The sequence below is a fragment of the Protopterus annectens genome, chromosome 8.part0, assembly GCF_019279795.1.
Source record: "Protopterus annectens isolate FY-2018-M chromosome 8.part0, PAN1.0, whole genome shotgun sequence".
Lineage (NCBI taxonomy): Eukaryota > Metazoa > Chordata > Ceratodontiformes > Protopteridae > Protopterus > Protopterus annectens.
Window position 1 is genome coordinate 63055426 of NC_056741.1, and position 26384 is coordinate 63081809.

At 39.3% G+C, this 26384-nt stretch overlaps 1 protein-coding gene across 2 annotated transcripts in view; it reads right to left on the reverse strand.

Annotated features, from left to right (window-relative positions):
• The window catches only part of LOC122808648, a 360612-nt gene that overhangs the window by 285648 nt on the left and 48580 nt on the right, over nucleotides 1–26384 (reverse strand). For both annotated transcript variants that reach the window (XM_044079618.1, XM_044079617.1), the window contains exon 2: nucleotides 17640–17795. In XM_044079618.1, coding sequence (XP_043935553.1) covers nucleotides 17640–17795 — 156 coding nt within the window. The remainder of the gene's footprint in view (nucleotides 1–17639; nucleotides 17796–26384) is intronic.

A 26384-nucleotide genomic window follows, 5' to 3' on the forward strand; every position in this document is an offset into this window, starting at 1 on the left:
CCTTATTCTGCAATACTTTAACATTTGTCAGTCCTGCTAAATAATTCTTGTTACTTCTTAACCATATCTTGCTTTCTTTTATTTCCACCCTATTTTTAAACTCCATTTTAATGTTATTCCACTCCCTAGCTATATTTTCAGAAGAAATTTCTATTTTTGTGAATAGCTCCTCAATAACTTCTACTACCCACTCTTTAAATTCCTCTCTTTTCAACAGACAGGTGGAAAAGTGTCAGTCTCTCATTTTCATTTCATTACTCTATGTTTTTATTTTATTTATTATTGACACATGATCTGAACTAGTTTCCTTACTGAAAGCTGGTTATTTCTCCAAGAATTTTCTTAAGCTCCATTACTGACTTTGTGGGAACATGGGTAACATTCTTGGCTAGGCTTATAAGGGCCTCTGACCCAATAGCCTAGTATCGTCCTATGATCCCATGAACCTATTATAGCAGTTTTAGGTGGAATATAAATACATGCCAGTGCAATCCTCCCTTGCCAGTAGCCATTTAGCATTACAAATCTGCTATTATTATCTTTTTTTATCCTCTTCTATCAGTACTGGAGCTCTTCTTGCAATTAATATAAGTACTCCTCTTTTCCTTTGTCCCAGGTATTCCATTGAATAACCATCCTGAAAACCTTTCTTTATCAAATTAACACTTTCATTTCTTTCCAAGTGTGTTTCCTGTAGCCGTCTTCCATAGTACTCTACATTTTTAAATATAGTTTCCCTTGTCTTTCTTTTTTGTATTTATTTGTGTGACTACTGACATTTAAAGAGATTACAGAAAGCATCATTGTATTAAAATTCCCAACCTTTATGTGTAACAGCTTTTTGTTAAGTGTCTAGTTCCAGTTTTTGTGTTACATGCATACACTTTTTGGCAGGTTGATTTTTGATACAGTTGTTTCTTGTCTTATCCAGTTGAGCCTATGTCATATCTCAAAAAATATTTTGTTTTATTGAAAGCCCTCAAAAAAACAAACACACTCACAATACCCCTCTAAAAGCCTATTAACAATACTAACACACAAAACTATGTACATCTTCAAATTTTGAAGTTTTACCCTCCTAATAGGAGCAAGTGTCCCAAACTGACAGCCACACAGACAGACTTGAGTTAATCTAAAAAAATGGTTATCCATGCTAAGGCACATGGTACAGCCTGTACTTCCACTAAGTGATGTCTGGTTTTGACTTATCTTTATAGCTCTCCCAGCTGGGAAAACACTTGAATGTTTCAGAAAACATTATCTCATAGCCATCTCTCTTTACGGAAACACAAGCACCAGATACTGGGTTGCTACTAAGCATACATTTATTTGCTAGAAAAAAAAGCTTTAAGTTATTCAATGTTCTTTTTTATTTACTTGTTTTCTCTTACAACTTGTTACTAGATCACGCTAAAGGACTTAATCCAGTCATTTCCTATGCAAGAATGAGAAAAAGTACATCATTTTTGCCATGCTCTTTTAACTAGGCTTTTCTTCTTTTTTTACATTGCAGTGCTGACATTTTTTAAACCTGAACAAGGAGAAAGAGAGAAAGGAGAAAAAAGGGGGAAAAACAGGAGTACTTGTTTACATTAGTATCTCCATTACTCTTAAAAATAACTGATAAAACTTTACTTTATAGCATGCAAAGAAAATCACGTACTACAAAAACATTACTATTAAGGAAAAAAATTGTTTCACTTACAGTTAACTTTCTCATGCCTGTCCCCCTCTCCTAAGTATTTTTCCAAACATTAATGACATGAAGTAGAGCATATGCTTTATAGTCCCCTACAAGTTTAACAATGTCCAAAAACGTCCAATATTTCCAGATTTTCTTGTTCTGTCATGTATCATAAATATAATTATTGCTTTGTAATCCCACATTTGTCAATTTCCAAGTTACTGGTTTTATTGTTGGATTGTTGGATTGTGAACCTTCAGCAGGGCACTCCCCCCTTTTTCTGCTCTTGTTTTTCTCGTTACTTTTCCCCTTTTCTTTCATATTTTGCTATTCCCCTGCAAGCTGTATGTCGGCGATTTTATTCATTTGAATACAACAAATAATAATAAGTAATAATACAACGCCTAGATGATTCACAGATGAGAAAAAGAAAACGATGGAGCTGCATATATTAGAACACCGGCTCAGAGTAGCAAGTATTCCTAAAGACGGCCTCCCCCAGTTTACACACTCCTTAATCAAGCTGATATTCCTTCCCACCAAGACAAGCTACCACGCCTTGTGTTAAGACACAGCTTGTTCTTCTATTGAGTTACCTGACAAGGATATTGAAAACCAACTGAACACAAGAGAAACCTATCCTTGAAGCCCCACAGGAACTACCTAGACTCTCTGTGGACTGCCTCACAGTGTAGGTCTTATCCAAGAGTATCTTTAGGATTAAAATATAACTTGTGAACGCCTTCATGTAATATTAATTGTGAGTGTATTAAATATATAGTATTCTGTAAGGACCAGCACACTCGCGGACCTAACCCCCCGACCTTAGTCTTAAATATCTCCCCCCAGCTCCTATCCTAGTGGAGCTGGTGCTCTCCCTTCTTTCACCGCTAGAGGGCAGCACACTACTTGCCATGGTAAACTATCTTTTACTGGCAGTAGAAATCCACTAGCACTGTTGTCCAGCCTTTCTCTGTTATCCCTGCATCTATTTTTTGACTCAAGTAATTACCCCTTACCCAACGCAAAGTTGAATAGGGTCTTATCCTGGTTAGAGTGAGAGCTTCAGAATCTTGACAAGCCCTTATCAAGCATTACCATAGCTACTGGCTCTTCTCCTTCTTTAACTCTCTGCTTAAACTCCCATCCCTGCTCCAGCATCAGTTACAAATTTGCTCCCCACCTTTCAGTTTAGTAGCACTAGAAAAGTTTTTCTTACCTTTCCTTTAGCCTGTAGAATTTAGTCTCTCTGTTAAACTGATTGCCTCTCAACCTCTCTCTGCTCCAGCCCGCTCCGTTCGCCCTGTGGGCTCACTCCGCTCCCCTACCCTACCCCCAATTCCCACCCACCCCTAGAGGCCCTAATCATATACTTACCCAACCACACCCCCTACTAGGTTACATCTAATCTACTTTATTGCCTAATTATCACTTCTAAGCTTTTCACTCCTATCTAATTGCCTCACCCTGCTCCATTCCATCCCACTACTATTCATTACCAACCTTTCTAAACCTATCACACCCACTATGACCTTCATATTTAAACTACCTCACTTACTGCTACTGCTGATTTTCCTTCCTTTATGCCATACCCTTACTTCCTACGAGCACCTTACCCTTAGCAGAGCACCCAATTTATCTAAACATACTAGCTCTATCCTTCCTATAGCTGAACAAATCCATATTAACCTCCTGTCTTCCTGCCCTTACCTTCCACCTCACTATCACAGAGTAGCCCATAACAGGTATCACACCACGAGAAAGCTATACCTAATACCCTCCAAAAACTCAACAATATTCCCAACACCACAAACACTCTTACTGTTACATGGGGACATTCACCCTAACCCGGGCCCAGATAACTCCCTACTCCATACCATCCCAGACCCTACAACTAACAACCTAAATTCACCTTTCTCTCCAAACTCCCTTTCAATAGCGCATCTAAATATTCGTAGCGTGAACAATAAAATAACGTAACTCCATGCTTTAATAGACCTCTACTCATTTGATATCCTCTGTCTCACGGAAACTTGGCTTAAACCAGGTACCAAAGACAACATAATTACTCCTCCTGGCTACAGCATTTTAAGACTAGATCATCTAAACAAAAAGGGTGGGGGAGTTGCTTTACTCTATAAATCTGACCTGCAGGTGACCTCAATTGACTCACTGCCTCCCTCCCCCACTAATGCTGAAATACTCTGCAGCAAACTCCAAGTAAATAAAAGCAAAGCCATCTATGTAATATGTTCCTACATCCCTCCAGGCAACAACCTAGATTCACTTGAAAACATCCTTAGCTGGCTCTCCTCTACCTTTCCACAAGAAACCATAATTTTAGGAGACTTCAATATTGATTGGAGCTCTTGCATATCCCCCAAACACACCACACACCTCAACCTCTTTAACTTTCAACAAACCATAAACACCCCTACTAGGATTCACAAATCTACCAATAAACAGACCATCTTGGACTGGATATTGGTCAACAGTAATCCCACCTCATATAAAACTGGAATACTCCCTGACAATATCAGCGACCATCTTCTCACCTACATCACTAAACAAAAAAACAACAATCTCAAACAGGCTACCTATCGTACTATACGTAACAAGAAAAGATTTAACCTTCCAAGTTTCCTTAACGAACTTAAAGAATATAACTGGTCAGCTCTTAAATACCTCCCACTTGATGAGGCCGTTACTCTATTCAACAACACATTCCTCCAAATTCTTGAGCATCACGCCCCCTCACGCTTAGTTAGAATAAGGTCCAAAGCTGCTCCATGGCTCTCTAAGGAAACTAAGCAAACTATGCTATTAAGAAATAAACTCTGGACAAAGTGGAGAACTACTAAAAACCCTACAGATCATCAAAACTTCAGACAACTTAGAAATATTGCAAAAAAACTGACCCTCCTTGATAAAAAAAACTTCTACCTTCAATATCAACAAAACCAAAATCATAACCCCAAAAATTTCTGGACAGGAATCAATAAACTGCTCCATCCAGGGAATACCAAAACACCCACTCCTGCTAACCTAGTCCAGACCCCTCCCACTACAATAGCCAACACTTTTAACAACTTCTTCTCTGAAACAGTCACCTCACTAGCAAAAACTATGGTTCCCCCCGCCTCCCTTCAAAAGACCTCTCCTCTTACCAACAGCCCCACTCTTGACACAGTCTCCACAATCTATATACATAAGCTACTCTCAAAACTCAAACCATGTACTCCTTCTGCCGACCAACTTCCAGCTGACTATCTCCAACTAGCTGCTGCTGAACTAGCTTACCCGGTCTCCATCTTAATCAACAGAACAATAACCAAATCTACTATTCCTTCCCTCTGGAAAGTTTCCCACATTATTCCACTGCACAAAGGAGGTAACACTAATGAACTATCTAATTTCCGCCCTATAGCCTTACTATCGCCACTATCTAAAATTATGGAACGCTGTATTCACCATCAACTTCTTAACCACCTTCTACTAAATAACCGTCTTGCAGACTCCCAACATGGTTTTAGACCTTTTCATAGTACTTCTACTGCTCTCTTCTCCTTCACAGACACTATCAACAAAAATCGCAATAACAACCTATACTCCTCAGCTTTATTTCTTGACCTCTCTAAAGCCTTTGATATGGTGAATCATAAACTTCTGATAGACACTCTACAATCTCTTGCTCTTGACTCTTTAGCTTTGCGCTGGTTTGTCTCATATCTGACAGAAAGAAAACAGGCAGTCCTTTGGGAAAACCTCCTATCTTCTCAGCTCCCAGTCCTAATAGGGGTCCCCCAAGGATCCATCTTAGGCCCCCTTCTCTTCTCTATATTTATAAATAACCTGTCCTCCTCTCTCCCGACATCCACATGTATTCAGTATGCAGATGATTCAACTCTCGTCTGTTCTGCTGCATCTCCAGCTGAACTTTATTCCTCCACCCAAAAAGTCTTCACAGCAGCAGAAAACTGGTTCCAACATATCTGTCTCCTCCTTAATCCCAAAAAAACGAAATTACTCATATTGTCTCCAACCCTTAAGTCAGCCCCTCTCTCCTTTTCTATTACATCTACCAACGGTACTATCATCTCACCTGATTTATCCACTAAACTACTAGGTGTAACAATAGATAATCAACTGAACTTTGGCGCCCATATTGACCTTACTATCAAAACTGTTAATAAAAAGATAGGAGCCCTCTACAGACTTAAGCCCTTTCTAACAACAACTGCTAAAGTGTCCCTAGCCCAAACTCATCTCATCTCCACATTACTATACTCCTCCCCAACTTTTATCAACCTCTCTAAATCTAACCTTCAGAAACTTGCCACGGCCTACCACAGCATTGCTAGGTTTGCTACAGGTTCCCCATTTCGCACACATCATTGTGTTAATCTCAAAATGCTTGATTGGCTTGAACTTCAACATCTTATTCTATTACATCAATTAGTCATCACATATAAAATTCTCCATTACCCTACTAATACACCCATACTCAATAACCTTGTGGCCCCCTACAAGAATCTCTCTTCCCTTCGCTCTGCAAACAAACTGCTAGTAGCCACTCTCAAGTCACACAATAAGGCAGGCGACTCCTTGTTCACCAATACTATTGGCCCATACTGGAATAAACTCCCCACAGAATTGACTACTTTGGGCTCATCACAACTTTTCAAGAAACAACTAAGAAACTATCTCAAATCCCACTGGCTATGCCTTTGCTTGAATCCAGACTGACCTCCCATCTAACTTTCTTTATACTTCTCTTCAGTACTTCTCCTTCTCTCAATACTAACCCTCTGTAGCTCGCCTATCTCTCAAATGGACTTTCTTTTTTCTCTACAAGGTCGCTTTCTCCTTTTATATGATGTATTACTGCAACATGTCATCTCACCTTGTTTTTAAACCTATTAATCATCCCTGCTGTGCAATTTCTGTTTCCTAGAACTAGTGCCCAGGCACTAATTGTTTATCATAATTCTTAATATTGTAAATATTTTTGATTTTTATAGTTGTTATGAAAGAATATGGGATCATGGATCCCATCTGTATTTCTCCTTTGTTTCGTTTACCTATCTTAACGTGCTACTGTAAATGTAACTACACTACATTGAATTTGTTCATTACATTCTTATAATTTTTGTTTCTTTTGTTTCTTTTATTGTCCTGTTTGAATGTTTTTACTAGTATATAGTGGAGCTTTTCTCCTCGGGCCTCTGCTGAAAATGGACATGTATCCAGCGAGACTAGCCCAGTCAACAAATGTAAAATAAATAAATAAATAAATAAATATTCCTCTTCATCTTTATTTCCCAAATCATGTCTCTGCTTCATTTCCAAAATACTCTTGACTCTTCTAGTCAATTCTTGTGCTCTTTTTCTTATGTCAAGCATTTTCCACTGAAACATTGGAAATAGTTCCACTGACAGTCTCTCTGTGGCCTTTGTTATCAGAAGAACAAGAAGCATAATTACCTTCTGTTTTACAACTCACTTTTTGTTAGGCAAACTTTTGTATTTTCTCCTTAGGATGTACTGCATCAAAAATGATTTTGTCCCTCCAGGAAAAAAATGTTTTGAAGATAGCTGGATACAGCAGTTTGAATCTCATGCCTACTTCTCAACATTCCCTCAATACTGGAATAAATTTACTCCTCTTCTGCCTGGTGTACAATGAGTAATCATTCTCCATAAACACCCTATTGTCTCCCACTTTTAGTATTTTGTCCTTCTGCTGTGGTTTTGTCAGAATCAATTTCTTCTGCTGGTAGGATTGCATCTTTACTATTAAAGGTCTAGGTTGCTTTCTCATAGCCAGTTTTGGAGCACACACAAGATGTGCCCTTTCAATTAACAACTCTTGTGGTAGAATACCAGTCCAGTTGCTTATTTGGGCTTTCATAAAATTAATGCAGTCTACTGCCTCCAGCCTCTCTGGTAAAGCAGAAAATCCCAGGTTTTCCCTATGTGCTCTGTCCTCCAATTCCACTATTCCCTGAAACATGACTTCTTGAGCAGTCTTATATCCAGCCAGACCTTTTCTCATTTTGACCTCTATTTTTTGCAGTTTTATCACCTTATGTGAACATTTCTATGTTTGGGAGATTCATATTTAAACTGTGAATTATGTATGCCCTCTCTTGTGTATAGTGGAATTACTGAAGAAACTATGTGGAAAGGATGCATTTGGTGTGCTTGCTGCGTTATTTTAACATTTAATTAGAGTAACCGTTTAAAAAGTATAAAGCTTTGCACTCTAGGTTTTATTTTATTTTACTTTTTTGTTGTTGTCAGTTTTACTGTGCATTGTGTGAGTAGTTACTTTTGCATATGGGTGAGATTTCCACACATTATTAGCTTATTTTCTTTATATTTGTTGACTGCATTAGGGTGGGCTTTTTTCTGATATACAGGATTTATTTTAAACTGTGTGGTAATTTCCTGTCCAGTCTTTCTGTGAGACCCTTTATACAGATTAAGTAAGTATTTGTAGTGCATATGACCACAGTGGGTATATGTAGTGGATATGACCGGAGTGGGTATTTGTAGTGCATATGACCACAGTGGGTATTTGTAGTGCATATGACCCCAGTGGGTATTTGTAGTGCATATGATCCCAGTGGGTATTTGGCTTCAGTTTTCAAATACAGATATTGCAGTGCAGCATAAGAAGATTGCTGAACACTTCTGTGTGCCATTATTTGAACGACATGTTAAAATAAAACCCTACCTACACAAGCTGGTGGTAGCTCAGGTGGATGTAAAATCGCACATTAATTATCAAAAAGTGTAGAGGAATTTTCCCCAATACCCTTACCAAATTTTCCCCAGGTCAGCATTTATACTAACTTAGGTCTTCACTGAAAAGAAGCCATAGGTTTACTGGGACTAACCTGGTTAACAAAATATACATAACTTATGCATATGCGTGTTAACTCTTAGCCAAAGACCTCTGATTTTGACTCATGTTTTGCCCTGTCCCTCATAACATTTTTTCCTGTTACCTCAGTCAGGATTAGTTACTCAGTATGCCAGTCATTAGAGTGTCTTCCTTCTTACTCTTAGAGAAAGCATGTTAATATATAATATGTTGTTCTATTAGCTTTCAGAGTCAATTGTATTAATATTTTAGATTATTTTGTATTAACTTTCAGAGTGAATTGTATGAATATATATATATTTTTTATTTCGAGCCTCTGTCCCCCATTATTGTTTGGTTCTGCCTCTGATTTCTTTGCAAAGAAACTGAGAGCTTTAGTGACTGTATGGTAAGAGTGAGAGAGTGTGTGTGTGTGTGTCTGTGTATGTGTGCATGTACATAAGTGTGTGTCTATGTATGGGATGCATATGTTTTATATATATATATATATATATATATATATATATATATATATATATATATATTGTATATGCATGCAGTTTTGGAGTAGTTTTGCACTGATTGACTGGAATGTGAATGCCTTACTGTAGCTTCAAGGTAATGATCTTAGTATCTGCACTCCGCATTGACATACTTAGGTTCATAGATGATACTAGGCTATTGGCCCAGAGGCCCTTATAAGCCTAGCCAAGAATTTGGCCCATGTTCCATCAAAGTCAGCACCTGTTTCCCCTGTCCAGCAGGGACACAGGTGGGATACCAGGGATATGTTTTGTTTCCCATCCAGTCATCCAGGTTCCTCTTAAAGAAAATTAGACAGGTACTCTGCTTGACATGGAGAGGGAGTCTATTCCACAGAAGGGGAGACTTTGTGACACAAATCTCTCCTGCCAACAAGTTCTGTTACTATCACAGACCAGGTTAAGGCCTTGTGTGTGGGTTCCATGAGTGGAGTTTGACTTACAGATAGGCAGCAACTCCATCAAGGTTGGGTCTGAGATGGCCTTGCCAGATACAGGTCACCTCTGAGCAGTCTGTATGAGACAGAGTAGAGTGGCAGAGCTTTCAGTCTATCTGTATGTGATAGGTGTTTGAGACCCTGGATTTTCCTGGTCAGGAACCTCTGTGGTCTCTCCAGCTGCTGCATGTGCTTGGCAAGGTACATGCCGTAGGGGCACTATACTCAATAATGGGTCTGATCTTCATAAGATAAAATTATATTACAGCTTACTGAGACATATGCTAGTAAACACTGAGTTGATGAATTGACATTTGATGTACCTTCTTATAACATGGGTAGTCTGTTTTTATAGCAATGCTGTATTTCCTGCCTTTTTTTTAAGTGTCAAAAATAATAAAATAAATGTCTTCCAAATGTATTCTGACACAGTATTTAAAGATCTATTTTGTATAAGAGTGTGGGAAGAAATAGCCAGGGGAATTGTTATGGCTAGGCTTGTATAGGCCCTAGGGCTGATAGCCTAGTACCAACCTATGAACCTATGAACCTATTATCTGAATATCTGTTTAAAGCTTCTTCCATTCTTTTCCAGATTTTGCTATTTGAGTTAACATACTCCATCAATGCCTTGTCTATTTTAATCAGGTCTGCATGCAGTGATTCCGTATTTTCCTCTAGGCAACTGGAAGTCACATCTGGAGCTTGCACTGCTTTTTGCTAAACAGATGCAGTAGTCCTCCCGGTCAGTGATTTTTCATCACTTTTTGTAGCTGATTTTTCTTTCAGGTCCTATGTACTTCCCCTTTCCTGGCATCCAGACAGTGCATTTACTATTCATTTACTGAAATTTACCCAGAAATGTAAGTCCACTGGCTTTCTCTGCTGAGTTTCTGTTACTCAGTGTGCAGCAATCTTGGAAGACCGAGATGTGCTTACTTTGATACAGTTCCACCTCTTGTCTTTTTGTGTGGTAGGTGTTCTAAATGTTTGGAAGGCATTATAGCCTTGCATTGCCGGGGTGCCTTCCGTGGCTTGAAACTGTGTCTCAGTAACTGCACAGATGTCAACAGTCTCCAGGGTAGGGAGTGCTTCCAGGAAGTGGAACTTCTTGTTGAGACTCCTACCATTGAGCAGTAGCACCTTTAGTTTATCTTACGTAGAATTTAATATGTCAGAAGGTTTATCAAGTTGGCAGTGCCTTAAAAAGGCAGCGTGGTCTGTTGCTCATGTCTTCCCAAGCTCACAAACAATGGACTCCCTCAGAATGACACCACTAACTAAGCCACTTGTTAAAGTCAGTCATCTTCTGGTTATATTCTGGTATCATTCTTGGAGAAGGTAGAATGCTGGTCAAAGCTAAGTTCATACCTGCCTAGGAAACATGATCTGAAAGCTCTATAATGTCTTTTTTCATATAGTCCAGGGTGGGCATTAATGCCCACATGGACTGTGACAAGAGTCATACTAGTAAAGAGATGAGCAGCGGGAACCATGAATGTGTGTGTGTGTGTGTGTGTGTGTGTGTGTGTGTGTGTGTGTGTGTGTGTGTGTGTGTGTGTGTGTGTGTGTGTGTGTGTGAGTGTGTGTGTGTGTGTGCGTGTGCGTGTGCGTGTGCGTGTGTGTGTGTGTGCATGTATGCTTTAGTTTTGTGGAGAAAGACACCAAGGCCATGTATCAAGACAAGATGGGAGGTACTGTAGCTGCACGTGAGACATTTATTGATATCTAGAGCCAGTGATGAGGTGCTAGTTGTCCAGTTGCAGGATTAGCAAGAATTTGTTCTCTTCTCACTTGGGGATAGCAACCAGTTGTAAACACTGAAACATACTCAGCAGCAACATCAAAATTATTCTGTAGATTAATATAGGTTCCTAGGTAGGTACTAGGCATGCAGTCCAGTGGACCATTGATGTTTCTAGCCCATTTTCCCATTTGTCCAAGAACACAGCCTGGTCATGTGACTTGTTCAGACTCACAGAGTAGGGAAATGGATGTTGAGGGAATCAAGCCTTGGATTATAGGAAGCAGCTAGTTAACAGCTTATAGTCTTAATAATGTGTGCTTTCTGCCAGACTTTTTTTTTAAATTATTCTTTGATAAGAACATCATGGGAAACTTGCAAAATAATACTTAAAGACATATGTGTTCTACCTTAATGGCTTTTACATTTCTCAAGGACTCTTTACTTATTCTTCAAGGTGTTTATTATGTATTTAGCTAATAAAGCCAGACTCCAGCAACTATGGACATGTTTCATCCTCCTTTGGGCTCATCATTCCAGCAAATGTCTTGGCAGTTTGTCCATATGAGCAAATAATTGCTTGCATTTTGGGCCTGTGCTTAGATTGCAAATAAGTGCATATGAATGTTAATACATATATCAAATGTTAGACTATTGATAACTGTAATATACACTTCAGGTATGGGCCATATGTAAAAAAGTTGATAACATTGTAAACTAGACCTTCATTATTAATCTGAAAAACAGTAGTTATGCGGATATAAGAGAAATACATTTAAGCGTGGATCATAGGATCACTGGATCATAGAAGATTACTAGGCTATCAAACATGAGGTCATTTTAAGCCTTGCCGTTTCATCCCAATGTAATGCCATAGAAATGTTAGTCAATACCCAAGAATGCATTTAGTGATGACTGCCCATCTCCAGGAGGGTTGTGGGCTCTCTCCTCAGTAAGAATTTACAGTGCCCCATCCACTCGTCCGGGTTCCTCTTGAACAATATCATAGAGGTGCTCTGTTTCACATGAATTGGTAGCCTATTCCAAAGACATGGCAGTTGCTGGAAGATAAATCTGTCCCTCCAACATCTCCTATTTAAGTTGTAGGCCATATTTAGGTCCCTGGAATGGGTAGCCCTAGTCCCATTTGATTTACAGATATGCAGCAAGTTCATTAGTTAGGGTCCTGCATTGTTCTGTAGGCCAGATGCAAGTCTCCGTAAGAAGTCTAAATGATACAGAGTATAGTGACAGGGACTTTAGTTGGTCTGTGTAAGGCACGAGCTGGAGTTCCTTGATCTTCTTTGTTACAAACCTCTGTGGGCTGTCTAATTGCTGCAGGTACTTAGTACAATACATGCCAAACTGGGCATTATAATCAATTATGGGCCAGATAAGTGCCAAGTATGTGGGAGTATAACTTCTTTTGCTCTCAAGGAGATGCCTTTACTAATCAAGTGTACTACATAGAAAGCTTTCCTTACTACAACAGACACATGGTGATTGAAGTTAAGATCACAGTCAACATGTGATCCCAGGTCCCTTACCCAGTGTGAGGTGACATTATTTGTGCCGAAGGGAATGAAGATGGATTTCTTTGCATTCACTTTGAGACTATGACTAATAAACCAGTCAGTGGTTTGTGTGAGATGCTTCTGGAATATACTGACAGTTGGGGAATCAATGTTTGCACCTAGTTTGCATTCATCTGTTGGTTAGCCACAACCCCTTAGTTTTGACCTGAACTTCTGAGAAATATATACCAAACAGTATGGGGCCCATCACTGACCTCTGTGGCATCCCAGTGGTAACAGCCCTGCTGGTTGATGTGGAATCACCCACTTTGATAGTGTGTCCTATTTGTGAGCCAGTTGGCAACCATCTTACAACAAAGGGGTTTACATTCAGTTTGCTAAGTTTATTGGTAATTTCTAAATGTGGGATTGTGTTGAAAAACTTTGCCAGGTCACGGTATGTTGGGTGCACAGATTTGCCCTTGTCAAAGGCCTTGGTCACATTTTCAAAGAAATACACCAGATTTAACAGGCAGGGTCTGCCCCTCAAGAAGCCAAATTGGGTAAGAACCAGGGTTTGGAGGTCACCAATGTCATTATTTGAGGTTCATAATGATACCTTCCATGGCCTTACTGATGAGACTGGTCAGGCTTATGGGTCTGTAATTCCCTGGGTATGTTGCTAGGCCACCTTTCTGGAAGGAAATAACTGTTGCTGTTCTCCATCCCACAGGAACAAAGCCTATGGTTAGGCTATGATTGAAAAGGGTACTTAGTGGTGATGCTAGTTCCTGTTTTAGCCTGTTTTTAGAAGACAGCCTGGGATGTCATCTGGTCCCATAGTGGCTGTGTTTTTTGCCTTGGACAAGGCTTTGAGGACCTGCTCTTAAGATAAGTAGGGTGAGGAGGAAGTTTGGGGGAGGGTTTTTGTAAGTTAGGAGGGGATAAGGGAGAGAAATTTTCACCGAACTTATCTGCTAGCAGGTTTGCTATTCCTGTGGGGTCAGTGAGTGTGATACCTTTGGCCACTAGTTCTGAACATGCTTGGGTCCTACCCTTTAGGTTACGTACATAGCTGCAAAAGTCTTTATGGTTATTCTTGTCTCTACTTGCTAAGTTCCTCTCAAGGAAATCTTAGAGGATTTGACAAGTTGTCTTATTTGCCTGTTGAGGCTGAGGAGGGTGCTTTTCCATTGTTGGGGCCTTTCCTTTGTTTTCTTGGACAGCAACTTTTTGCATTTATTGTAAAGTTTGTTGATGCTGGATGTCCATCATAGCAGCTTGTTTCTACTTGGGGCTGTGGCTAGGATTCTTTCTGATACAGCCACATTTATACACTTATTCAAGTGATTGCACAGGGCTTTAGTGTAAGCTTCGGCATAGTTACCATTTCCAGCTTGGGGTGGGGCTTGTAAATGCATTTATACCCTCACCTAGGAGGGTATAGTTTGGCTTGGTAAAGCTTTTTAGTATGATTTCACCCTTTATGAGTTCTAGTGATAGTGCCAGCTTGAAGGTGACTGTTTCATGGTCAGTTTTAACTAATGAGGGTCCGACAGCTGCGGCAGTGCACCTGTTTGACATGTTGGTGAGGACCAGATCCTGAATGTTTGTTCCCCTTGTCATGGTATGGACAATTTGTTCCAGGGCATTTGAATTAACAAAGCCAAGGAACTTTTACGCTAGTGAGTTAAGGCTAGCATAGGTTTCCCAGTTGGTGGGATAATTGAAATCCCCCATAACCAGAGTGTTCGGTAAAATTTAGATTGTCTTCAGGTTTATCAAATAGGCTTCATGGGGGTTGTGAGCCATGGAGGGAGATGTATAACTGGCTATGACTTGAATGTGGGTCTTACCCACTGTAACCTGGACCTGGAGTAACCCCATGGAGTTGTCCAGTCTAACTAGACGGGAGGTGAATTTATCTCTAATATAGATTGAAACACCACCTCCTTTGGTTTTCATGTGTTCATTTTGCAGTCTAAAGGTGTGGAAGGCATTGTAGCCTTGCAAGGCCGGGGTGAGGCCTTGAACCAGGTTTCTGTGACTGCAGACATCTACATCTTCTAGTGATAGAAGTGTTTCCAGGGAGTGCAGTTTTTATTTTAAGCTACTAGCATTAAGCAGCATGACCCTGATTTTGCTCTGATTGTTTAATTTCACATTGGTAATGCTGTTTTTGAGGCCTTGCCTAAAAAAGGCACTATGGGGGAGGCAAGAGCCTTTGCCAGTAGCTAAAAGCCTAGAGGTGCCAGGTGCAAACTGTCCTGGTAAAGCAGCAAGGTTTATTGACCATGGTTTCCCAGGCTGACAGGAACTGGATCCCCTTTAACTGACACCAAAAATCGAGCCAATTATTGAAATCAATATTTTTTTGTTTATACTGTGGCATCATTCAAGGTGATGGTAGTATGCTGCTCAAGGCTACACATACTTAGAGAGTTCAACCATGTCTGTCGTCATATAGTCCAGTGAAGTACGTCTCAGGTCATTCACACCAACATGAATTATGACAGAGTCATAACGGTACTTGTTGCTGAGAGACCTGAGTGCATGCGTGATCTGAGGAATCCTGTTTTTTGAGTGTTAGGCCTTAATGGCTTGGTGGGTGAGACACTGGTGTTGCTATGTGTCATGGGTGCTGTGGGGAGTGTGTTAGTTGTAGCAGTCTTGTGTTTTGGAGGTCTCTGGTGTTTCAGTAAGTTTTTCGAGAGAACCTCCGCATATGTAGATTTACGTGTTTGAAGGGTACTTTGTTTATGAGTAGTGGTATGTGTATGAGTAGTCGTACTATGAGCATATGTAGTGGTGGAAGAGTTGACAACCTTCTCTGTGTTACTATTTTGAGTGAGAGAGAGCATGGATTCTAGATTCCTGGTGCAAATACATCTCTCACACTCTGTAGTAGAGTGTGTTATTAGTAGAGGGTTGTCTGTGTACATGAGGCAATTTGTACACTACCTCAAGATTGCCAAGTCAACAAGGTTGGTGGGAGAGACAAGGGTACTACAACTGTCCATAATGCTAAGTTGAAGACTGTTGTCACTAGGGATGGGTATTCAGAATTGACCATAGAGGAGCTCAGTGGATTAATATATCAGCCTGGGTTTTAGGGACATTTTTTTGAAGTTAACTGTCTGGCTTTGGCACACAACTGTGCGGTAGTGCACCATACTGCACAATGTGCAAACAAAAAGAAACCTGCTTAAATGCAGGGCCTAAATACCAGAAGCTAAGAACTTGAAAAATAATTTTAAAAAGATCCAAAAGAACCAATGAGTATGCTTAATCCAAGCCCTAGACTGGCCTCCCTTCACCAGACAGGTCCCCATCAGCACAATTCTCTCACAAAAGTGCAGATAGGCCCCTTCCAATCCAAGATGGTCTGGAAGATGTGCTCAGAACAAACAAACCACTACAAACAGTTCCAAAAGGAGAAAGCCTGTATCTGGACTATGCTATAGCTACTAGCTACCCTAGTTTCAGTGGGAAAACACTAGAGAATGTTTAAAACAGCAGAAAAATAGCAGTGAGATGCTAAAAATCAAAAACATTTAAAACAACAGAAAATCAACAAGGAGGCTCTAAAGAATGTTTTAAACAGTTAACACATCAGTTATTTAACCACTGCTTGGTGGGAAAACCAGAACAAGCAGAACTTAAAAATGGTGAAAAATACCAGTAAATACTTAACAAACAATGAAACTAACAAAAAAGCTTTGTAAACAGCAATAACATTTGATTTAACAGGCACAGTAAAGCAGGCAATTGCAGTACAACAGTGTAGTTTAGTTCACAGTAAATACAGTATAAAATAGGTGGAAGGCAATAAAACAGTGCAATAAACAGTATAAATAAATAAACAAAAAAACAGGCAACTTACTGTTTTTTGGAAGCTCAGAAGCCTCTATTCATCTGGTATCTCAGCTCGAAGTTGTGGTTAGTAGCTCACCTCAATTCATCTCAGTTCAAACAAGCAGAAACCTGCTCAAATGCAGGGCCTAAATACCAGAAGCTAAGAACTTGAAAACACTTTTTAAAGATTCAAAAGGACCAATGAGGATGCTTATTCCAAACCCTAGACTGGCCTCCCTTTACCAGACAGGTCCCAATCAGCACAATTCTCTCGATAAGCCCTTTCTCATCCAAGATGGCCTGGAAAATGTGCTCAGAACAAACAAACCACTACAAACAGTTCCAAAAGCAGCACGCCTGTATCTGTACTATGTTACAGCTACTAGCTACCCTAGTTTCAGTGGGGAAACACTAGAGAATGTTTAAAACAGCAGAAAACAGCAGAAAAATAGCAGTGAGACACTAAAAAACATTTTAAACAACAGAAAATCAGCAAGGAGGCTTTAAAGAATGTCTTAAACAGTTAGCAGATCAGTTATTTAACCACTGCTTGGTGGGAAAACCAGAACAAGTATTACAGATAGCTTAAAAACAGTTTACAATATCAGTAACTACTTAACAAACAGTGAAACTAACAACAAAGCTTTGTAAACAGTGAAAACAGGAATAAAATGTGATTTAACAGGCACAGTAAAGCAGACAATTGCAATACAACAGTGTAGTTTAGTACACAGTAAATAAGTACAGTATAAAAGTAGGCGGCAAGCAATACAAAAGTACAGTAAATAGTATAAATAAGCAAAAAAACAGACACCTTATCATTTTTGGAAGCTCAGAAGCCTCTAGTCATCTGCTATCTCATCTCAGAGTTGTAGCAGGTAGCCCACCCCAGTTCAGCTGGGTACAAACAAACAGCTCAACAAAGTAGGTATGAATCAGTGATCTGAAAACCTAGCTTAAAATAAGTAGAAACACAACTAATTGATGTTGCTTACCTAGATAAACATGAAGGTTTACTTTATTTAAATCTGCTTCAGAACTGCTGCAGGTATACTGTCCAGAGTCATGGGGCTCAAGCTGAGACATCAGAAGAGAGTAATTTCCACTGGAATAATCTGCAGATTTAAAGCGATCCTTCTTGATTGTAGAACCTTTAAATAAGAAAAGAGTTTGATACCATTTTGTTTCACTGGCCCTCCCCAACTTTCATACATCTATTTCCTAGACTGTTTGCCTTGATGGAGATCATACTGGTATCAAGCTGAGCAGCATAAGCCAGTTACCCCTGTCACCAGCAATGGTCCCCACCTCATGCTGTGGCACATCAGGCATTACCAGCTGAACTGAAAGATAAAATCCCTTCAAAGTACTATGGATCAGCCCCATGGCCTTCTCCCAATAGGTTATGTCTACTTAACAATCCACAGAATGCACCTAGGAAACATCCTCACAAAGTGCCCAAACAACCTCATATGAGTCCTGTCAAAACAGAGCAACAGCTGGCTGTGCTTAAAAGTCCTCCTAGATTGCCATGTTTCTTATTCATGATGGTTCACTTGAAGAATTTAAGAACCTTGCCCAGAACAGGATATAAGGACCCATCACTGGTACCAGGCCTGGGGATAATGTTCACTGGTAAGTGTGTGGTGAATGATTGACCCATGTAGCCTGACCCATCTCAGCCCTTAAAAGATGCTTGAAGGCACTGTGTATGCTAACCACCTGGAAGGCAAAGGTAGGGACTGGATGTGATGCTTCTAGCCAAGAGGCAGGCAGGAATCCCTTTGCTTGACAGTAATCACTTTTCGCCACAGGTAGCCTTTTGTCAGTAAGAAGGGAAAATTGGCAAAATGGCAAGCTAGTAGGTGCCTGGACAAGCGTCCAGCATACTGCTGAAAATGATATTGAATAAGTCTGCATACCCCATATATTATCAGCTTTGTAATATGAGTGACTTTGGATAGTTTAATTGAGAGACCTTTAACAACATGCAATTAAAAACCACAGTCTGTTAGACATGATCACATAATTTCATAAAATGCATTGAAAGTCAATGGATGTGAAGTCCTTGGAAATGTATGACTTCTTTTTACAGATAAACAGTCAGAACATAACTACAGTACAAACAGGTAATGCAATGATTTGTTAACAAACTTAATCCTGTAGCTGAATTTGGTTCCTTCAGCCCCTTTTTCTGTAATAATAGGACTCTGTGCAAGTCGCTTAAACATACCTGTGCTCTGGCATGTGAGCCTAGAAAACTTACCTAGTTACCAGAAAGTAAAATGCCTACATAATACCTCAGTATACCTCTCAACTGTACAGATTTTCGAAGAATATACAGATTTTTGCCTCATATTTTTAGTTTGTTCCTCATAAAATTTGTGGTTTTCTGGCAAACATTGAGAATTGAAGTTAATAAATAATGGAGTTGCAGACTTCATATCCTTCAGAAAAATGCATGTTAACACAAATCTTGTTATTCTAACAACTTTCTAAGTTTATAAGAGTAATATTTAAAATCTATTACTATATCTGGGCCTTTATCCCCTCATTACCTTATGCTTTGTCCAGATTTCATGTTTTAAGAAATTGAGAGGTGTATATCCAAGCCTCTGCCTCCCACTAACATTTACTTAGTATCTTGCTATTTGCTTATTTATTTTACAGGAAGTGATCTTTTCAGTCATGAGTTGAGTATTTATTCATTTAGATATCTAGCTTCTTACTGATTATTTATTAACCAGTTAGGTTGTCTGGTTCTGAGACTTTTTGAGACACTTTGTAGTAAGGCTGAAGGATGGCATTAGTTGTTAGGGGTGACAACAACACTGTAGAAGAGGTAGTGATCGGTCCCTAAAATGAGTCATACAGTTACTTTTGTTGTGTGGCCGAACAAAACTGCACTCCATCTATCCATCCTCAACCCCTTTTCCCCATTGTGCACATGGGGTCGGGGTGTCACTTCAACAATGACAATCATCTCGAGCCAGCCAAATGGTTTCTGAAACTCCTGCAGTAGCCAATACAACAGCAAGTCATTTTTTTTACATATGTTACATTGTGTCAAAAGTAGTAAAAGTGTACAAGTTTGGCTTTGCGTCAGTTATTTTTCATAGTGTAGAAATATAATTTGCAGTTCAGATTTATTATTTTTTTAAGTAAAGCCACCATTTTGTTTTTCACTTGCGTAACTCAAGGGAAGCTTTCACAGTATTTTGTTTATAGAAAAGATGGTCTATCTGCAACCACTAGGCCTTCTGTTGCTGCAAGGTAATTTAGGAGGAAACTGGAAGCTGTGAATCCAACATTTCAACTTGTTCAACGTTATAATCAAAATAGCTAAAAAAGAAAGACTAAAAAGATGCAGTGTGAAATGTTTGTCCATGTTGTAGGAGAAGAAAGCTTCAAGAAAATTGACATTTTATCTTTCAAGTAGAGGCAAAAGACTCAACAACATTTATAGGGAGAAAATATTTTAAGCCTAGGAAGAACTCTTCTATCCAGTCATTTATTATTCAACAGGTGTTCTTTACTGTGAAGAATGAGCATCTTCCCTGTGTCAACACAGGTTGTTGCTGTTTTTTCTTTCTTAAATTCTTTCCACACCCCCAGGGGTGCACATCATGTCCAGATGTGTTTGTTTATTTATTTATTTACATTTGTTTACCAGGAAGGTCTGACTGGGTGTTAAAAGATCACTTTTCAGTGGGGACTTGGGGAGAAAAGCTCCAACATATTAACAACAATAGCAATAGAAAAATAATGAAATTACATCGCAATAAGCATAACAAATTATAAATCTGGAAAAGTCAGCTGGAAACAAATGAAACATCTTTATATTTTCAGAGTGGAGTAACGTAAAAAGAGTTATCAATTTCATTGGTATAGATTACTAAAGAGATAATTAGCATTAGCATGAGAGGATCTGTGTTGGTATTACAGAGAATTGTGTACTACTAGTAGATATCAAGAGTGGTTAGGAGGAAACTGTAAAGGAAAAAGGGAAAGTGTAAAAACGAGTGCGTGTGTGTGTGTGTGTGTGTGTGTGTGTGTGCGTGCGCGTGTGCGTGCGCGTGCGTGCGTGTGCGTGCGTGTGCGTCTGTATCTGTGCGTGCGTGTGCGTGTGTGCGTGCATGTGCGCTCTCATGTCCTGGCATAGACTGGCATCTTGTTCAAGATTAGATTCTATTTTCTGTTTGCTCATTATGTGCTGGGCATGCTCCACCTTTCCCATGAGCACTATTGGGTTATTAGAGAAAGAATGAATGAATAAAGAAATCAGGGCTAAGTGGTAGCTGTAGATACGTATGTTACTGAGATAAAGAACCAAGATAAAGAGAATAAAGTTTCCAGACTTGTTGATAATAGAATAGACTGTGACATAAGAATGATCAGTAAAGGGACAGGCTTTTAAAAGAGGCAGACCTGACATGTATTTGAAATGTAAGTAAGATTGTATGAGTCAAAGAAGAAAAATTAAAAAAAAATGTAAATACCGTACCAAGTATAAACACATCTGCTATAATAATGCTAAGACATCTACTGAAGGCAACATCATAACATAAATTAAAATTATCGCAAACCTCAAGGCTTATCAGTCTGATCTACTAAAGTATACTTCAGGCATATATGTATGTATTCCATCATACACTGAAGTGTATAATTTCAAACATGAAACTGACACTGGGTGAAAATCTGAATGCAAATAAATTGCAAGACTTGTTTTTTCCTTTTTATTATTTATTCATACTTTCTTGACCAGGTTAGTCCCATTAGGTCACTGGCCTCATTTCAGAGGAGACCCAGGGTGGTGTTCATACTGCCTAGAGGAAATTTGGCAAGGGCATCAGGGAATTTACCCTATTTTCTTACTTCCATCTTTTTCCTTGTCTTTTTTTTTCTTTCTTTTAGTACTTGACCATATTTTGAAGCATTGCACTTGTATTGAATGTTAATGTTCCAAAAAACAACTCCACGTGCAAACTTTTTTATAAACGATATGATTTCTAGATTTCTACTCTGTTGTACACTTGTATTACCTGTAGACATTGTAACCTGTGCCACGTCTGTACCTGTACTGTTTGATAGTCTTCTTGTATCTCAAATTGACCTATGTCATGTCTGAAAAAGACTTTAGACCAGCCCACCAACCTATTTAACAAATTAATAAATAAGTAAATAAATACATGGATGAATGAATAAATAGTTTAATTAACTAAATAAAAATACATACTAAGAATAACAGCAATGAGAAGTGGTCATGAAAGATGTACAGGAAGAACGATGTCTGTGAAACAGATACAGACATTGCTATAGTTACTAAACCATAGTTTCAGAATAGTGATACTGTCCCCACAGTGCACTGATTCAGTGCCTTTCAGACCCAATGCAGAAAATAACGGTTTTATGTGTATGTGTGTCTGAATCCCTGAGAAGCCATCTTACCTGCAGATTCATAAGCCATGACAACGACCCTACATGCTTTTCATGGTAAATACCCCTCTGTATCATATCATAGCCCACTAAAGTACCTCCACAACATGTCACGTGCAGTCCAGGAGCCATAGCTAAACAAACTTGACATCCTTCCCTTTCAAGCCTAATACTCTTCCCTTGGGATATTTCAACTATCCCTCTGTAAACAGGAAACTTACACCACCACAAGTAAAAACAGACAAAGAGTCTGGGACTGCATTAATAATAGCTACTTAGACCATCTTGTTCAAGTCCCAACAAGGGTTTCAAAAATATTACACCTGATTCTCACCAGTAATGCCACACTATGTTTAAAACTTACAGTTACCACATCACTGGCCAAATCTGACCGCTTTTTGGTAACACTCACTATGAGGTTACAACATGATTTACCACAAAATCATTCTGTCTTTAGAGACTACTCTAAGGCAAACTTAATCCAACTAAGTAATGACCCGATGCAATGTAAGTGTCCGCCTCAAACTGATGACCTCATCTCGCATGCTGCCACATTTGTAGATAATTTCTATGCCCAACACAAAGCATGCATCAAGACATCTGGCCCCATGTGATATAAATACAATGCCAAATTCATGAATAAACACCTATGGTGGAACCCCAGTGTAAAGAAACTATAGAGTAAAAGGGAGAAATTCATAGCTTGTAAAAACAAACTTAATATCCCATCATATAGAGATGAACTTAAAAAGATTAACAAAGAACAGAGAAACAATTTTTCAAAAGAAAGAACAAATTGAGAATTACTACCTCTAAGGACAAACCACAAAGCCTGCTCCTGCAGTGTCAGAAACCTTAGAGGTAATGCCCAGCAATGCTCAGATCTAATACATAGAAACAACAGCAACATTTACCTGTTCCCTGAGGACATAACTAATATACTAGCAGAAAAATTCAGCTCTAATTTTACTCTCTTATCTCCTCATAATTTCCCACAGTGTATTAGCACACTCATAAAAAGATTAAAAAAAATGTATTAGTATACCCACACCACCCCCCCTTGATTCCATTCAAGCAGATCCTAAATGCTTTCTCCAAGGCCACAAACACCTGATCCTTAGCTCTTGATAATGTGCAAGACTGCCTTTTTGTTAGCAGTAGGCACTGTTTGGTAGATTTGCTACTTAGCTTATTCAGCCTCAGCGTCTCCACTGTATTTGTGCCAGAGGAATGGAGATCTGAGTTTATCATCCTGTTGCACAATGGGAATCCACTGCTGATCAGGAAACTACATACCTATATTCCTCACCAGCTGTATCTGCAAAGAAATGGAACACATCTTTATAGAAATTAGCAAAGGAATTGATAGTCTGCTGGTCCTAGATCCAAGCCAGTTTGGGTTTGTTAAAGTCAAATCCTGGTTCCTGAAGGTGGGCTTCTTTGAGCATGTCACCGATATAGCAGACAAACAAATCAGTTCACACTGCCTAGCTGGACCTGGCCAAGGCCTTTGATATCATCCCACATTCTGTCATTATTGGCAACATAGTCAAACTAAACGTAAGCACCTATGTTACCCACTGTGTAGCAAATTAGTTAACTGAAAAAGTAAGGCTTCTTTAACATTGGCATTAGCCATTTCTGATTCTAAGCAGTTGTACTACAGTATTAATCTTGATGATTTACAGTACTGCATCGGGCTGTATCTCGAATGTAAATGAGGTATTCCAGCGGAGACACATGATAGTCAATCTTGCGTTGTTTTCCAAAAATGCCTGTGGTGAGTTATTTATGCCGATAAGTGATTCATAGAATTTCTCAGCTGTGTAAATCACCACCAACAGCCACATTAATTAACATGGTCAAACGTTCAGTTCACCATAACTTTCAGTGAGTGAGATCACATTAGAGGTAAGTGCTGGGGAGTCACCAGACAGGTAGTGTTAAGGGTATGTATGTGAATGTTTGTATGTGTGTGGCTGCATGTGTGGTCTCAGATGAGTGTGTGTGTGTGTGTGCGTGTGTGCATTTGTGCGCGCGCGTGTGTGTGTGTGTGTGTGTGTGTGTGTGTGTGTGTGTGTGTGTGTGTGTGTGTGTGTGTGTCTGCCTCAGTGGATGCAGTAGGGTGTTAGTTTGGGGATAGTTAGGGTAGTTGTGTGTATGGGTGAATGCGTGAGTGTGTTTGCGAGTGTGACCGGATAAAGAAGGGGTGTGCTTGATATATGGTGAGTATTTATATATGTGTGTGTGTGTGTGTGTGTGTGTGTGTGTGTGTGTGTGTGTGTGTGTGTGTGTGTGTGTGTGAGTATGTGTCTGCCTCAGTGGATGCAGTAGGGGGTTAGTTTGGGGATAGTTAGGGTAGTTGTGTGTATGGGTGAATGCGTGAGTGTGTTTGCGAGTGTGACCGGATGAAGAAGGAGTGTGCTTGATATATGGTATTTATATATGTGTGAGTGTGTGTGTGTGTGCGTGTGTGCGTGTGTGCGTGTGTGCATGTGTGCATGTGTGTGCGTGCGTGCGTGCGTGCGTGTGTGCGTGTGTGCGTGTGTGCATGTGTGTGTGTGTGCGTGCGTGCGTGTGTGCGTATGTGCGTGTGCGTGCGTGTGTGTGTGGGGGGGGGGATTTCATATATGCAACTAAGCACTCAAAAAAGGCCACAGTCGATAGAAAATGAGTGCTTTCATCCTTTATTCTAACAGATGTCTTCAGAAACTGAAAAAACATCTAGATGGTGTTGACTAATGAACACTGGCTGTATTTCAGAAGGGAATATTAGACTCCAAGGACAGTTTTTAAAAATTACTTTAAATCACATAAAACATTAACAGAACAACAGATTTTGCATCCAGAAGCTATGGATAAAGAGGAAAAAACATGAAACTCTAATGGATGTAATTACTGACTTGTCTGCATTCGTCCATGACAGGAACACAGAGAAAGCAAGAGACAAAATCATCAATGTTCTGGTCAGTCAGGGACAGATGAGAGACATGGGAATGTGATTGTTTGTGTTTGGAGATATTTGGATGTGTGGGGAATGAATGAGGAAACAACCTGTGGCATCACAATGCATGGGTTGCCGGAGGTAATTACTAATGTTTGTTAGCACTTGAGGTAATTGCTGCTTAATGTAAAGACATTCAAATTACCTGATATTGAGGTCTTTCCTCATTGCTTCTACTGCTGAATTGCTGATTCTGGTTATCACTTCAAATGGCCCATTTTTCTGCAACTTCTGAATCCTAGAGAAGGTATTTAAAAGAATTTATCTGAAAGTTAGTTGGACAAAGCCTGAAAGAAATATTCGTTGGTAAAATGGAAAAACTTGATACTCTGGAATCAGAGAATAAAAAGAGGGTTCCTATCACATTGTCGAACTTTTAAAAGTTCAAACTTCATATGGTCGACACCATATGATCAAACTTTTAAAAGTTTGAACATTTCAACGGAGATCCCCATACAGTGCGGCAAATGAAGTTTTCCATTGTCTGCACTGTAGTGTGATCTCGGAGTTGGTATATTTAAAGAGCGGTTGGTGTGAGGGTGCAGGTGGGCTTGCCCCCCTGCTTAAGCATTCGGGTAGGTTTTTTCTGTTTTTTTTTTATTTTGATTTTCAAACTTTTAAGAGTTCGAACATATGGTCTTGACCATATGGTGTTCGAACTTTTAAAAGTTTGATTATTTGATATAGACCCATAAAAAGACAGTGTAGCAATGTAATCAACAAGAATGTAAGGAAAAGCTCAGAATTTAACTAGACACTGGTGCAGAATATAATATTTTGTCAGAAAATGCTTTTAAAGCATTGAAGTTGAAAGGCACTGAAAATAAAGCATTATGCACATTATTTACTCATTCAGGGCATCAAAGAAAGCTACTGGGCCTAAAGCTGTTGATTTGTGAATGTAGAAATTGAAGATATAAAATCCTCTTCCAAACAGTAGCACTGGAAGAAAAGCAATTCACTTAATATTTTGCGTCTATTGGCTTGAAAACATTGGTTATGGTGAAACATTCACAATGTACAAACACACATGGATGTTTATAGCAAGAGCTGCAAAGTCATCTCAAATGCCACAGTGATATTTCTCCTACTATGTTGATGTATTTACACTTTTGAGTAGCTTATTGGGAGGAGGTCATATTCAGATCCAGATGTTATACCGGTAGTATATAGTCTAATACATGTACCAAGCAAAATACACACATTATTCTTTTCAGAATAATTCTCCTTTTTTCTTCCTTTAAGTTAATAAATCAAAGTAACATTCTACTGGGAACTATAGTGTTTAACTTATTCATAC